General features: G+C 39.4%; 1 protein-coding gene across 4 annotated transcripts in view; it reads right to left on the bottom strand.

Moving 5' to 3' along the window:
* Positions 1-8,683: 8,683 nt before the first annotated feature.
* Positions 8,684-16,290, bottom strand: part of oga (O-GlcNAcase) — a 28,232-nt gene continuing 20,625 nt past the window's right edge. For all 4 annotated transcript variants that reach the window (XM_062058129.1, XM_062058128.1, XM_062058127.1 and 1 more), the window contains exons 16-18: positions 10,881-11,073; positions 10,649-10,808; positions 8,684-10,558 (exon numbers count right to left, since the gene is read on the bottom strand). In XM_062058129.1, coding sequence (XP_061914113.1) covers positions 10,422-10,558; positions 10,649-10,808; positions 10,881-11,073 — 490 coding nt within the window. In that variant the 3' untranslated portion in view covers positions 8,684-10,421. The remainder of the gene's footprint in view (positions 10,559-10,648; positions 10,809-10,880; positions 11,074-16,290) is intronic.

A 16,290-nucleotide genomic window follows, 5' to 3' on the forward strand; every position in this document is an offset into this window, starting at 1 on the left:
GAAGTTCCCTCAAGAGATCACAACAACTTCGTTACGCCCAGACATTGTCCTGTGGTCCACCTCTACTAAAACTGTCATCATGGTAGAATTAACGGTACCATGGGAAGAGGGAATGGAGGCTGCCTTTGAAAGAAAGAGCGACAAGTACTCAGAGCTGGCAAGTGAGTGTGCACAAGCAGGATGGAGGCCCTTCACCTATCCAGTAGAAGTTGGCTGTCGAGGCTACACTGGAGCGTCCACCCAGCGACTCCTAAAGTCCCTCGGGATCAAAGGCTCCAATCTAAAGAAGGCCCTCAAAGCCCTGGCAGAGGAGGCAGAACAGGGGAGCTTCTGGTTGTGGCTCAGAAGAAACGACAAGGCGTGGGGAAAGCAAGGCGTGTAGACAAGGGCCAGTAGGGAGGCTTCCCTGCTGCCATGTTATGGTATGCGGTCAGGCCCACGCTTGACTCAGGGAGATGGACGTCCCTGCCATGCATAGTCCCTTGGGACTCATTCCATATACACAACAGCAATAACACCGGGGTTAGAATGTGGGTACATTATGGATCCTCCAGCTGGCTGCAGGGGGCGGCAGGGAGACGTCCCTGTCGCTGCTCCACCACCCAGAGATGTTCCGGGATTAAAGGAGCGAAACATCCGTGAAGGGTGGCTCCCGGCTGACGACCCTGCAGCCAGCACCACATGGCACTGTCGGAGGTGCGTTAGGCAGTAATGCCCTGCAAGTGTTAACTTGTGCTTACATCTGAATTTTAGCTATATTTATATATGTATGTATATATATATATATATATATATATATATATATATATATATATATATATATATATATATATATATATATATATATATATATATATATATATATATATATATATACAAATAAAATAAATACTTGACTTTCAGTGAATTCTAGCTATATATATATATATATATGTATTTTATTATATATATATATCAATCAATCAATCAATGTTTATTTATATAGCCCTAAATCACAAGTGTCTCAAAGGGCTGTACAAGCCACAACGACATCCTCGGTACAGAGCCCACATACGGGCAAGGAAAACTCACCCCAGTGGGACGTCAATGTGAATGACTATGAGAAACCTTGGAGAGGACCGCATATGTGGGTAACCCCCCCCCCCCCCCCTCTAGGGGAGACCGAAAGCAATGGATGTCGAGTGGGTCTGACATAATATTGTGAAAGTCCAACACATCAGCGAAAGTCCAGTCCATGGTGGGGCCAGCAGGAACCATCCCGAGCGGAGACGGGTCAGCAGCGTAGAGATGTCCCCATCTGATGAACAGGCTAGCGGTCCACCCCGGAGCAGAGTAGAAAAGAAAAGAAAAGAAACGGCAGATCAACTGGTCTAAAAAGGGAGTCTATTTAAAGGCTAGAGTATACAAATGAGTTTTAAGATGAGACTTAAATGCTTCCACTGAGGTAGCATCTCTAACTTTTACCGGGAGGGCATTCCATAGTACTGGAGCCCGAATAGAAAACGCTCTATAGCCCGCAGACTTTTTTTGGGCTCTGGGAATCACTAATAAGCCGGAGTTCTTTGAACGCAGATTTGTTGCCGGGACATATGGTACAATATAATCGGCAAGATAGGCAGGAGCTTGACCGTGTAGTATTTTATACGTAAGTAGTAAAACCTTAAAGTCGCATCTTAAGTGCACAGGAAGCCAGTGCAGGTGAGCCAGTATAGGCGTAATATGATCAAACTTTCTTGTTTTTGTCAAAAGTCTAGCAGCCGCATTTTGTACCAACTGTAATCTTTTAATGCTAGACATAGGGAGGCCCGAAAATAAAACGTTACAGTAATCGAGACGAGATGTAACGAACGCATGAATAATGATCTCAGCATCGCTTGTGGACAAAATGGAACGAATTTTAGCGATATTACGGAGATGAAAGAAGGCCGTTTTAGTAACACTCTTAATGTGTGACTCAAACGAGAGAGTTGGGTCGAAGATAATACCCAGATTCTTTACCGAGTCGCCTTGTTTAATTGTATATATATATATATATATATATATATATATATATATATATATATATATATATATATATATATATATATATATATATATATATATATATATATATATATATATATATAAATAAATAAAATAAATACTTGACTTTCAGTGAATTCTCGCTATATATATATATATATATATGGGGACGGCGTGGCGAAGTTGGTAGAGTGGCCGTGCCAGCAATCGGAGGGTTGCTGGTTACTGGGGTTCAATCCCCACCTTCTACCATCCTAGTCACGTCCATTGTGTCTTTGGGAAAGACACTTCACCCTTGCTGCTGGTTAGCGCCTTGCATGGCAGCTCCCGCCATCAGTGTGTGAATGTGTGAGTGAATGTGGAAATACTGTCAAAGCGCTTTGAGTACCTTGAAGGTAGAAAAGCGCTATACAAGTATAACCCATTTATCATTTATATATATGTATTTTATTATATATATATATAAATAAAATAAATACTAGACTTTCAGTGAATTCTAGCTATGTATATATATGTATTTTATTATATATATATATATATATATATATATATATATATATATATATATATATATATATATATATATATATATATATATATATATATATATATATATATATATATATATATATGTTGATCTCACTAAAGCATTCGACCTTTTCAGCAGAGATGGTCTCTTCAAGATGCTTGCAAAGATCGGCTGCCCCCCAAAACTCCTCGCCGTCATAAGATCATTCCACGAAAACACACAGGGTTCCGTCTGTTGGGAAGGAGGAACATCAAAGGCCTTTCCAATCCGCAGCGGCGTAAAACAGGGCTGCGTTCTTGCACCAACCCTCTTTGGAATGTTCTTCTCCGTCGTTCCGTCTACTGCTTTCGGCACATGTTCTGAAGGTGTCTCCCTACACACGAGAGCTGATGGGAAACTTTTCAACCTTGCCCGTTTGCGCTCCAAGACCAAGGTGACCAGTGTCCTCCTGAGGGAAATGCTTTTTGCTGATGATGCAGCTCTAGCATCCCACACAGAGTCCGGGCTCCAGAGGCTGATGGACAGACTTTCATCTGCCTGTAAAGAGTTTGGTCTCACCTTCAGCCTAAAGAAGACCAATGTCATGGGCCAAGACGCTGAAACTCCACTCTCCATCTCCGTCGACTATCAGACTCTGGAATGTGTCAACACCTTTACATACCGGTACCTTGGATCCGCAATCTCTAGTGACTTGTCACTTGACACAGAACGTGCCACCCGTCTTGCGAAAGCCGCCTCAGTGATGGCCAGGCTGTCCAAAAGAGTATGGTTGAACAACCAGCTATCCACGCGCACTAAACTCCAGGTCTATCAAGCCTGCGTCATTAGCACACTGATGTATGGCAGCGAGGCCTGGACCGCCTACACCAGACCTGAGAAACAGCTAAACAGCTTCCACCTGCGCTGTCTTCGCCGCATCCTGGGAATTTCATGGCAGGACAAAGTTCCCAACATGGAAGTCCAAGACCGTGCTCACTCCACCAGCCTGTTCACCATGCTCAGCCAACGCCGCCTCAGATGGCTTGGCCATGTCCACAGGATGGACCCCAGCCGGCTCCCCAGAGCTGTCCTGTACGGCGAACTGTCAACAGGCTCCAGACCCCTTGGTCGCCCCCGACTGCGTTTCAAGGACGTGTGCAAACGTGACATGAAACAAGCAGGCATCGACCACAACAACTGGGAGGAAGCTGCAAAAGACCGCGACGTTTGGAGGCAGACTGTTGCTACAGGAACCCGCCGTGCCGAGGAGAAGCACATCTCCTCGTTGCAGGCGAGGAGACAAAAGCGGAAACTGCGCGACGCGGGACCTGCTCCCGCGTCAGAACCCTCCCCATACGTCTGCGCCAACTGCACCAGAGACTGTCACTCCAGAGTCGGGCTGTACAGCCACAGCCGCCGCTGCAAGAAAGAATGAACTCCCCCAGGCGCAACCCATCGTCACTACTAACGGACGGATGCCTATGATGATATATATATATATATATATATATATATATATATGTCTTAATTAGATTATCCAAAAAAATAGTGCTCGATACTGTGGTAGAGCGTAATATGTATGTGTGGGAAAAATCACAAGACTATTTCATCTCTACAGGCCTGTTTCATGAGGGGTTTCCCTCAATCATCAGGAGATCTCCTGATGATTGAGGGAAACCCCTCATGAAACAGGCCTGTAGAGATGAAATAGTCTTGTGATTTTTCCCACACATACATATATATATATATATATATATATATATATATATATTAGGGCTGTGAATCTTTGGGTGTCCCACGATTCGATTCAATATCGATTCTTGGGGTCACGATTCGATTCAAAATCGATTTTTTTTTTCAATTCAACACGATTCTCGATTCAAAAACGATTTTTTTTCCCGATTCAAAAGGATTCTCTATTCATTCAATACATAGGATGTCAGCAGGATCTACCCCAGTCTGCTGACATGCAAGCAGAGTAGTAGATTTTTGTAAAAAGCTTTTATAATTGTAAAGGACAATGTTTTATCAACTGATTGCAATAATGTACATTTGTTTTAACTATTAAATGAACCAAAAATATGACTTATTTTATCTTTGTGAAAATATTAGACACAGTGTGTTGTCAAGCTTATGAGATGCGATGCAAGTGTAAGCCACTGTGACACTATTGTTCATTTTTTAATTTTTTTATAAATGTCTAATGATAATGTCGATGAGGGATTTTTAATCACTGCTATGTTGAAATTGTAACTAATATTGATACTGTTGTTGATAATATTCATTTTTGTTTCACTACTTTTGGTTTGTTCTGTGTCGTGTTTGTGTCTCCTCTCAATTGCTCTGTTTATTGCAGTTCTGAGTGTTGCTGGGTCGGGTTTGCTTTTGGAATTGGATTGCATTGTTATGGTATTGCTGTGTGTTGTTTTGTTGGATTGATTAATTTAAAAAAAATATATATATATAAATAAATAAATATTTTTTAAAAAATAGATTTTTTAATAATGAGAATCGATTCTGAATCGCACAACGTGAGAATCGCGATTCGAATTCGAATCGATTTTTTCCCACACCCGTAATATACACCCCCATTTTTTTGTATATATTGTTGTTCAAATCACCTGACATGTATACTGTGTATACCGTATGTACATAAATTATCCTTTTTTTCCCTCTTAATTTTATATATACATGTTACAGGTTGTATATATTTTATTATTGAATGTATCAAATGTGATGAATATTTAATGGACCACAATGGAAACAAGCCTTTTGGCTTTTTTGTGCCATCCATTTGCCTTTTTAACGCATTACATGGATTCAATTATTTAAGATGTCAATAAACTTCTCAATCAATCAATCAAAACACATATACACTCTCACATTGCACAAACATTCACATTTTACAGCTCCACATATATAACAGCCATCAACCTCCATGTTCGCGCATGCAAGTGATGTCTGGTAGCGTGTTTTGGGAGGAGATCAGACATTGGCCTAGAGACAAGGGTGTGTCCCCGTTCTCTATAGAAGAGATCACATTTGGTTTTTTTTTTTAAATAAATGACTGCAACTTAGAAATGTTTGTCAACATTATTATGCTCCAGGCAAAAATGTTTCTACATAAATGTTGATTTATGAAAGTAAGGCCTACATTTTCTAATTGGCTTAATGGTTTACAATTTTCAATCAAATCGTGGAGGATGGTTAAGAGTACCAAAGCCCTTAAATTGATATATTTGTTAAAAACATTTAAAGTGTAGCCCCTTTTGTCATTTTTCTTCTTATTATTATTTATTATTATTTAATACTCTATCTGTATTTGCTTTTGTTTTCTTTCCAAAAAAAAAGGAAACAAAAAGTGATGCCGGGGGCGGTATAGCTTGGTTGGTAGAGCGGCCGTGCCAGCAACTTGAGGGTTCCAGGTTCGATCCCCGCTTCCGCCATCCAAGTCACTGCCGTTGTGTCCTTGGGCAAGACACTTTACCCACCCGCTCCCAGTGCCACCCACACTGGTTTGAATGTAACTTAGATATTGGGTTTCACTATGTAAACGTGCTTTGAGTCACTAGAGAAAAGCGCTATATAAATATAATTCACTTCACTTCCGACACCGCTTATTTTATTTCAAATCCGACAACGACGAAATGCAATTCAGGCTGGTATCGGCGATACTGATCAAATGTCGATACCTTGTGCAAAAATACCTAATGTGTCTGGTAAAATGTAAAAAGTTGTGTATTTTAAGTGTTGCTGCTATTGCGGAATCATCTTCAAATAATACACAATCTTTGAGCAAAACAAATGATGGCGTTATTCTGCACTGAATAAGTAAAATAATAAATATCAAGCAAAATGTAAGTGTTTACATTTTACTTTATATTTATTATTTTACTTATTTTTTGCCTGATTTTATATTTGTTTGGTATCATCCCGTGAGGTGTATATTACTTTTTTCTTTTTGTTCGGTTTGTACTTCGTGAAGTTTTGCACTTGTTGTGTTTTTTTTGTGTGTTTTTTGTTTGTTTTCATTATATTTGGATGCAATTTGGTTTATACGATATCAATTAAGTAAGACTACGTATCATGTTGAAGGGGGCAGGAAAATATAAGATTTTTCTTCATCCTGCTCCTTCTCAGGCATTGGTGTGTAAATGTATAACTGAATAATTGAGGTATAATTGTCAAAGATGCACATCAATGAAGGAGATAAATAAAAAAAATGAAATGAAAAATGTGTACGTTATTTTGTTTATACTCAACTTACCAAATAGCCTACAACCAGAATATTGTGGAGTGTTTTTTATTGTATTTTTTTATACAAGTTTTTATTTTATTTCTGCTTGTGTTTCTTTTATTTGGGTTTTCATCATTGTATGGTTTCTTTTTCTGTGATATGGATCCCCCTGGGTCTGAAAAAAAATGACTACTACTACAGAGGCGTGGGGGCGTAGCACCAAATTCTGGGCGCCCATACACAAGACCCCTAAAAGGGCCCCGCAGTCCCACCCTTAACCCAACATGGTTATATACACACAAACACTTGGTATGTTTACTTATATGCACTAAAAATAACTAATGCATAGATTTGGTTGAAACCAGCTTTTGAAATCACTTTAAAAAAAAAAAAAAAAAGGTTTCTGGCATTTTAGAGATGGGAGCAACATTTCTAGAACATATACAAAAACAACAACTAGTAATTTGTTTTTTTTTAAGCCAAAAAATTCAATATAAAGTGGCCCTAATAATAATTACCGGTAGTCATTATTCATTTAAATATGGTTATAAATATGTCAGGTTTTTCCTTCATTTCTGAGTGTAAAGTAGAGATGATCTATATCATGTAAGATTATCATCAGTGAATAAAATAAATCATAATATCTTTTTTCTGAGATGGCGCTGCTGTAATGGCTTCTGGTTGCAGGAGCTCTGCGCTCGTGTATCCGCCTTGTTGCATGGTGCAATCATATGTGGGTAATATATTTTTTTATTGCTCATTTTTTAGTTTTTCGTTGTGTTTCACATTTGTAGCTGTACGTAGAAATGGTGCCGCCGCTGGAGTGGCAGCTGGTTGCGTCAGCTCTTTGATGTTTCACTCTTGTTTTCATGTGTTTATTTACCTTATTTTTTGTGAACCTTTAGTACCTGCACTGCAAACACATCATTTCCCAATTTTGGGATGGATAAAATGTATTGTATTCTGTCTTATAACATTGTTATTGCATCTACTTGGGGTTAGTTTAGGTTTGTCTTGAATAGATATTTATTTTCATGATTTTTGTTAAAGAACATAATGCCTGTTTAGGATTGTACCGTATTTTCCAGACTATAAGGCGCACTTAAAATCCTTTTTTCCCCTCCAAAACTCGACAGTGCGCCTTATAGCCCGGTGCGCCTAATGTACAGAATATTCTGGTTGTGCTTTCCGACAGAGAAGCTATTTTATTTGGTACATGGTGTAATGATAAGTGTGACCAGTAGATGGCAGTCACACATAAGAGATACGTGTATAGACTGCAACATGACTCAAGTAAACAACACCAACATTTTATATGTTCCTTTGAAAATATAGAACATTACACACAGATCAAAATGTTTTAGTACGACTTTGGTAAGCTATGAAGCCGCACCGTTTGATGGATTGTACTGTGCTTTAACATAGGAGTATTATTATGGTGTGTGTATAAGGTAAGACACATTATTTGGAGTTTTGTTTCGCAATATTATGCAAAAGCAACTTTTATTACCTTCTGGTACCTGCTGATCTGTATTTGAGATCTGCATAAATCCTGAAAAATTGTAGTCGATAAGCATCTTTTTTTGAAGATGATCTGTAAAACATATTCCATGCAACGTTTTGGCCAAAGAACCTCCATTAAATGTTATGTAGACCACAAGGAAGTGTTTTCAATTTAGAGGAAAATCATAATTATATGACTCCTTTAAAGCGCCTTATAATACGGCGTGCCTTATATATGAAAAAAGATAGAAAATAGACAATTTTTCAGCAGTGCGCCTTATAATCCGGTGCGCCCTATGGTCCGGAAAACACGGTACTTGTTTTTTTAGAATTGAGTCTTATCCAATTTACCCACATTAGTACACAAGACAGGGCGATATGTAGGTTCAGTAAAAATACTCATAACTTCATAATTTATAACAGTTTATTTATTGTCAACCTTATGAATCTTACATACATACAAACTTTACATATGTAAACTGCCCCCTGATCCCATACACTGGAAAATATACAATATGAGCGCTTTCACTCAGTCCCAATCAGTCTCAGAGAAGAAAAACGCCATTAATGGTAAATAAAACTATCAAAGAAAATTGTGAAAAGTCCACACTAATTTTAGAGCTGATGGCGAATTTCTCCACTTGAGGGTGGTATCTGAAGAGGAACGGGTAATCCTTTTTCTTTTCCTTCGGGCCCAACAAAGCATGACACAATTTCAGTAAGGATATACAAAATAATAACAATACTTTTATATTTGACAGTAATAACTGTCTACAGTAACAGAGTGGCATGCGTCTTCCTCTTGTGCCTTAAAATGAGATTATTCTGATGACACAGCCAATCCAGTACACCTCATATGCACACGATGAATGTAATTAGTAACACGAATATCATTGGCAGGGTAAAGAGCCACTGATTATAGCTCCACCCCACCAAATCTGTAGTCAAAGTGCTTGTTTAATCACGATGTATGTTTGACAGGAGGAACAACATTCTGCATGGATTAGACAGGGGAAAGTGCCCTACTGGTGACAGCAACAAACAAACCAGAGTGATCCTAATGGTGCTCTGCTGCAAAGACATTCATTCTAAAGACAAGTGGCAGCAGTGCAAGGAGGCGGCAAATCAAGAGGATGGAAGCGTGTGTGAAATCTAGATTACCTGCTGATGTCTACATCGAGTGCGGATAGAAACAGCGAGTATTGCGAATGTGGACGCTGCAAATGTTTCGACAGAAAAAGGAGTTTTGGTCCCACGACAAATTTGACACTTTTGATTAATACACCATTGGGGAAAATAACTGTACCAGACCTTCTCAGACAATTTCAGCTACATAATGTCCGAAATCACCACACCCCTCTTGTATGAGACTCATTAGAAGGTGGTGACAGCAAAGACACTGAGGTCTGTGTTAGAAGGCAAACAACCAAAAGGCAAAGGGAAATTAGCCAAAGCAGAGCGTTGAGCATAAATTAGCGCTTCTCTATTGCTTTCAAAACAAACAAACATCGCATATACTGGTATATATATATAAAAAAAAATCTATCGTAGCGTGCAATGATCATGTAAGAAGGTAAAATTGTGCATGTCTATTGTCTATCGACTCAGCACCACTTTTTCCCTGCAGGACACAGCCACAAGACTGTGGTGCAGAGACAAGGAGGCAATAATGTGACATCCTAAATAAAAGGTGTCACACTGTGTTACTTCTTCTTTGTCAAAAGTGCACAGACTGCTCTCATTTCACAGCTCAGACTCTAATTGGGATCTGGACACTTCAGGCAAGGGCGTGTGGGTGTTACCTCTGCCACGTCTTCTGGATTCAATTAACAAACAGGCAGGTATGGACAGTTTGTTTGCTCGCGTCCCAAGGAGGTATATGAGTTGAGAGGTCTCCAGGCATGAATTACGGAGCGCCACCCCGTCCATGTCGGCTCATCTCCACTGACTACACCTCGGCCCTTTTTACGTTGGTATCAGCTCAGCTCAGTGAGGATTCAGAGTGCGTAAAAAAACAACAACAAGTGACTCTGGGCTAGCAGGGGCAGTCATGTCGCATTAAAACCATCACGGAAGTTGTATCTCATGAAGGTGCTGTGCTGACTGGAGCTTGCTGTCTCTCTCTCTCTCTCTCAGCCTGTAAGCGTTGCCTCATAAGCTCCGCCCCATAATGATGATATCTTTGGGAAAGCCCTCCATCTTGGCCACCTCAAAGCATCCGAGCTTACCATAAAAGTCCAACATTCTCTTGTCGGTCTGCCGGACCTTACAGAATGCACCATGAGAACCTGGACATGACAGAATGAAGCAGAGGAGCACATTTTAAAAAAATGTAAAATAAAAAAGGCATATGAGTTGTGATCACCGCCGCCACCTACCGTTAGCCTTCAGGGAAGATAACAGACATCCCATCATGCTTTTGGCCACACTGGGATCAGTGACTTTAGCATGAATGTCGACCTTGATGAGGGAGGGGAAGTTGGACAGGAAGGAATCAGGGAGCCCTTCCTCTTCCTCGTGGAAACTCAAAATCATTTTCTACACAAGGCAACATAGTGAGTACAAAATCCCATGACTGACCACAATAAAGCAGGTGGAACAAGAATCTACCTCGGCCTCTGTGAGGTCCTTTTGATCATCCGGTTTATGGTACTTTTCTTGCATGAAAGGAATCCAGCTCATCTGGCATTTCTTGATGAAGGGCTTGACGTCCACAGTGCCCACAGCGTAGCCGCAAATACCTTCATCGTCTTCAAGGACAAAGCCGTAGTCCGGGCTCAAAGATAGAAGACCTCCAACCAACCTGGGAACACATCATGGAGGATTTAGTGCTAATGAAGGTGTTCTGGTATCTCATGATGTCACGTGATTACCATTTTGGAAGAAAACTGGGATTCCAATTGTTACACAATCCCACAAAAGTGAGCACACTGCAAAAAGTCAGTGTTCAAAAACAATCACAAAAAATACAAAAATGAGGGGTATTTTACTTGAACTAAGCAAAATGATCTGCCAATAGAACAAGAAAATTTGGCTTATCAAGACTTTCCAAAACAAGAACCCCAAAATACCTTACAATAAGTATATTCTCACTAATAACAAATGCACTTTTCTTGATAGAAAAAACAAATATGAGACCTTTTTTCTCAGTATGTTTAAAAATATTCTTAAATTAAGTAAATACTAGTGCCATTATCTTGACATAACAGCATTACTTTTCTTGACACCAGCAAACTTATACTAAAAACTAGTTTATTTTTCTTAATGGAAAGGCAACAAGGCAACCGCTTGTTACTCTCGGGGTCTACGAGCCGCTCAGGCCCGGCCCCCGGCCAATTTTATTTCAATTGTAATTTTGAAGAATTTATCTGAATGTGCATGAACTATTTCTGTTCAAAATGGTTTAAAATGTCAAATGTTTAAATATTAACTGTCAGTTTACTGTACTGTGCCAACTCTACTACTATAAGAGTACATCTTTTCTATTGTTTCTTCGAAAATAAAACATTTGGCTGTCATCTGTTTTAATTATGAGACACAATTGTGTCAAAGTCAGGGTTTTTTATTTCATGCTTGAAATAAGAAATGATGACTTTGAAAAAGCAGTTTTATACTTGTGAGTGTTGGGTTAGTTACTGAAAACCAGTAATGAGTTATAGTTACTAGTTACTTCATTTCAAAAGTAACTCAGTTACTAACTCAGTTACTTACACCAAAAAGTAATGCGTTACTTTGAAAAGGAACTATTTAGTTACTTATTTTTTTCTTTTCTTTTTTAAAAGCTCCCATTAATGCCCTTTAGCCTTCATTACAGTACTGTTATTGCACTGGAGAATAATACAATGTGTTGATCAACTTGACATGCATTTGCATCACTGAACTCTGCTAAGCAATGTGCTCTACATACAACACACAAACAATGTGGTCTACATACAACACGCAAAGACAAAGATATGTTTCAAAGGCCAATTTGTTTCTGGCCAGAACAAATTGACAAAACTATTTTAAATAGCTGCAACATAATGGCACTTTAACTTGAACTTGAAGTAGATAGGATATTTGATCCAAGACACAACTTACATTTAACTAAAATGTTATTTTCTTTGTGCTCGACAAAAGAAAAGTATTGAGAATTATTCCTTGTTAAAAAAATCGACTCTTGGCTTCGCCTTGATGTCTTGTTAGTTGTTATGATAGTAGCGTTTATGTGTGTGCGTGTGTGTGTGTGTGTGTGGCCCTTTAAGATATGACAGCATGTGGGTGAGGGACGTCAGTGAGTGAGTGGGCGAGAGAGGTGAGCGAGTGAGTGCTTGCAGGTGCTCTCTCTAGCTTGCTGGATGGCTGCGTCCAATAAAGTCACAAAGTTGCAACAAACCGCCGGCCTCGTCATTCACCCTCAGCTGTAAAGACCACTTCCGGGTAAAGTGAAGGTTGTTAGCCCCGAAGGAACGTCTCCCCTGCGCTCCTCAACTACGGTATGGGAGTCCCCCCCCCCCACCCCCACCCACACAAAGCACGTACGCCCTTTCTTTTCCACCGCAGCGCTGCCACAAAACACACTCAGATCTTCAGTTTCTAGCCGATACTACATAAAAAATAACGTAAAATAACGCAGTAACGCATCATGTAGTAACGGTAACTGAGTTAGATTACTAGTTACCGCCGAAACTAACGGCGTTACAGTAACCCAACACTGTTGATGACACAGCTTTGCAACACTTGATATTCTAGTTTCAAGCATGTTTTACTCAATATAGGTCATAAAATCTCAGCAACAAGCTGTAATATCTTACTGAGATCATTTAGGAGCAAAACACTTAAAACAAGTAAAACACTAACATAAAATCTGCTTAGTGAGAATAATTATTTTATCAGACAGAAAATAAGCAAATATCAACCTTATTTGAGATATTTAATCTTACTTAGATTTCAGTTTTTGCAGTGTATACATCTCACATTGCAACTATCCTTTTTGTTAGGGCTTGACAATTATGGCAAAAATAATAATCAGGATTATTTTGGTTGATGTGGCAATCACGATTAATTACATTATTATTCATTAATTTGAAAACATGAGTATTTATTGTACCACCAAAACTCAACTTTAAATATAGTACAAAAAACGGATAAGAATTAGCAACAATAAACCACAACAAGTAAAATAATAGTAAAAACATTACATTTAAATGACAATAGCAATATAAAATAACAATACAATTCTGTTTTTACGTTTTAATTGTTTTTAGTTCTTATTTTTACCCTTTATACTTATTTTACAACCACAGAGTGTGTGCTTTTTGTGTCAAATAACATTTTCTAAAATGTTTGTTAATTAAAAGCAAAATCTCTCACATTTATTTGTACAATACATCTTTGGACAATTTTGACTAGTATTTTAGGTCAAAGCATAAACATTGTGTAAATGTATCAAAAAGTGCTTCAAGTTCACTATGCTTCCATAAGGTACTTTTTTTGAAACCTTTATTTTGTTAGTGCAGTCAGACCAGATGTGGCGCTATTATTGTGAAGGGGGAGGCGGCTGCTAATGTGTGGAGGCGACTTGAGGCTGTTAAAAAAAAGAGAGACGCGCCTCCCAAGTTGCGACTGTTGTCGTGTTTGTAAGTTGATCTTACATCGATGATGTCGTTCACAACAACGCAAGCAGATGAGATGTGTTGTGGGTGTATGGATTGTTCTTGCTTGTTTTAGCTTTGTAGTTTAGTCACTGTGTCAAGTGGCCGCCTCGACATTGTTAAGGATGGGGCGGTTGCGTGTTTAGGGGATGAATGAGTGGTCCCGAACACTTTATCTTCCCAAACAAATGTTCATTTTCCCCACAATGACAGCATTGTATTCACATGTATGTCAATTTCCGTGATATTCTGCGTTTAACAGCGGATTTCGTTACATTGGCCAATTCTGTGACTCCGTCCGCTGTTATGTCAACGCAGAAATATATGGCGTATTTTTTTGTTCAGTTTAGTCATTATTGATTAGGCATACTAGCAATGTGTCAAATAATAAGTAGGTAGCAACCATGATAAGATCCCAAACGTGTAGTAGACGTGCTTTTCCCCCCACACTAATTCGCTCCGCATCCGTTCCACCGTTACAAGCTCTGGAATTTGCATGCACGTTGCACAGCTCATTAATCGTTTTGTTCGATTATTATATTTTCATGATCTTGAGAAGCCATAAGCAAAATAGAAATCAGAATTTGAATAATTGTCCAGCCCTACTTTTTGTTACATCTTCTTAAGAGAAAATACCGCAGAAATAAAATGACTTTATAGAGTAGTCAGTGTACAGCAGTATGAATTTACTATCCAATGAAAATGACTTGATAGACAGCCATTACTGTCTAAATAGCTAGAAAAAGTCTACCGTAAAGCATGGTGGTGGTAACGTCATGATCTGATGTCGGCACATGGGTAGTTGGTTGTGGGAAACATAAATTCATGTACATGTACCCTTGCCATTCTGATGCGGAGCATGTTTTCTAACGTGATAACAAGACCACACAAACTTCCAAGATGATCAAATGCCTTGCCGAGTAAATTTAAGGGGAAGGTGGCCAAGTAAATCTCCACGTCCTTGCACATGTGCGGCCTCCACAAGCAGAAGAAAGGAAGGTGGAGGAGTGCGAAGTGTTTAACGTCCACCAATTCCACCACTAATGTCATCATGAAGGAGTGAAAGAACATTAACAATTTGTGCAGCTCTGATCATTTCCATCTCCAAGAGGATTAATCTATTAAGGCCCAAGCTGTTTGTTTACATGCTTTTTTAAATTTCTCTTTGCTATTTGGGCTTATTGGAGCCTAATTAGAATAAAAAATAAAAATCATCTTTTTATATGATGTACTTAGTCCATAAGTACACAAACGTGTACTTCATGTGTAGTGACATGCTAATTCTTATTTTTACACTTTTTTTTCCAAATTCCATTGTATGTTATACTCTTCTGACACCACCAGATGGCAGTATGAGTGTCCATATGTCAGCATAAATTCAGTAGTGTACACAATTTTGGAAATAAGAGCTAAAGGGTGCTGTCCACGCCTGGGGCCACTAAGGCCTTTAGAGGTGTTAAGGCTGTGCTAGATAACAATTGTGCTTACACTAAATATTCACTCTTTGGACACAATTTGAACATGTTCACTATGGGGTGCACTCACTAGTGTTGCTGCCTGTTTAGACAATAATAGCTACAGTATGTGTTAAGTCCTTTTCAGTGGACAGTAAATGTATACTGGGCAGCACGGTGGAGAGGGGTTAGTGTGTCTGCCTCAATATACGAAGGTCCTGGGTTCGATCCTGCGCTCGGGATCTTTCCGTGTGGAGTTTGCATGTCCTCCCTGTGACTGCGTGGGTTCCCTCCGGGTACTCCGGCTTCCTCCCACTTCCAAAGACATGCACCTGGGGATAGGTTTATTGGCAACACTAAATTGACCCTAGTGTGTGAATGTGAGTGTGAATGTTGTCTGTCTATCTAATAAGTGGTAGAAAATGGATGGATGGAGTAAATGTATACTGCTGTTCAAGCTGTACAATGGCTACAGTAAGTTATGTCCAAGTTTCATTTGTATGGTCTCCCTCGAGAGGGTCTCCTGTAACCCCGGATTTACACAGAAAGCGAAATGGCGGCGGAACGGCACACGCACAGCGGCTGACTCTTTCCGTTCTTATTCAAGTGAATGTGTCCGTTTCCACTGTCTGTCGGACGTCAACGCATTTGATGTTCCGAATTCCAGCGCTAAACATAGGCAGAGCTTCTATAATTGCCGGATGTCGCAACCAATTAGTTCAATTTAGTTCGAATCTGCTTGTGTTGGGCAGGAAGTCATGCAGAAACACTAAATCAATTATTACCCAGTTTACTTTCAAAATAAAAAAACGGTTGTTTTCAAGGCGGATCGTATTTTACACTTTAAAAAGTCCTAATGGGCGGCGACGGACATGAAGTCAACTTGTCAAAGGTTTTTAGATGTAATTTCACATCCTCCTCACAAATGGATGA

The sequence above is a fragment of the Entelurus aequoreus genome, linkage group LG09 (assembly GCF_033978785.1).
Source record: "Entelurus aequoreus isolate RoL-2023_Sb linkage group LG09, RoL_Eaeq_v1.1, whole genome shotgun sequence".
Lineage (NCBI taxonomy): Eukaryota > Metazoa > Chordata > Actinopteri > Syngnathiformes > Syngnathidae > Entelurus > Entelurus aequoreus.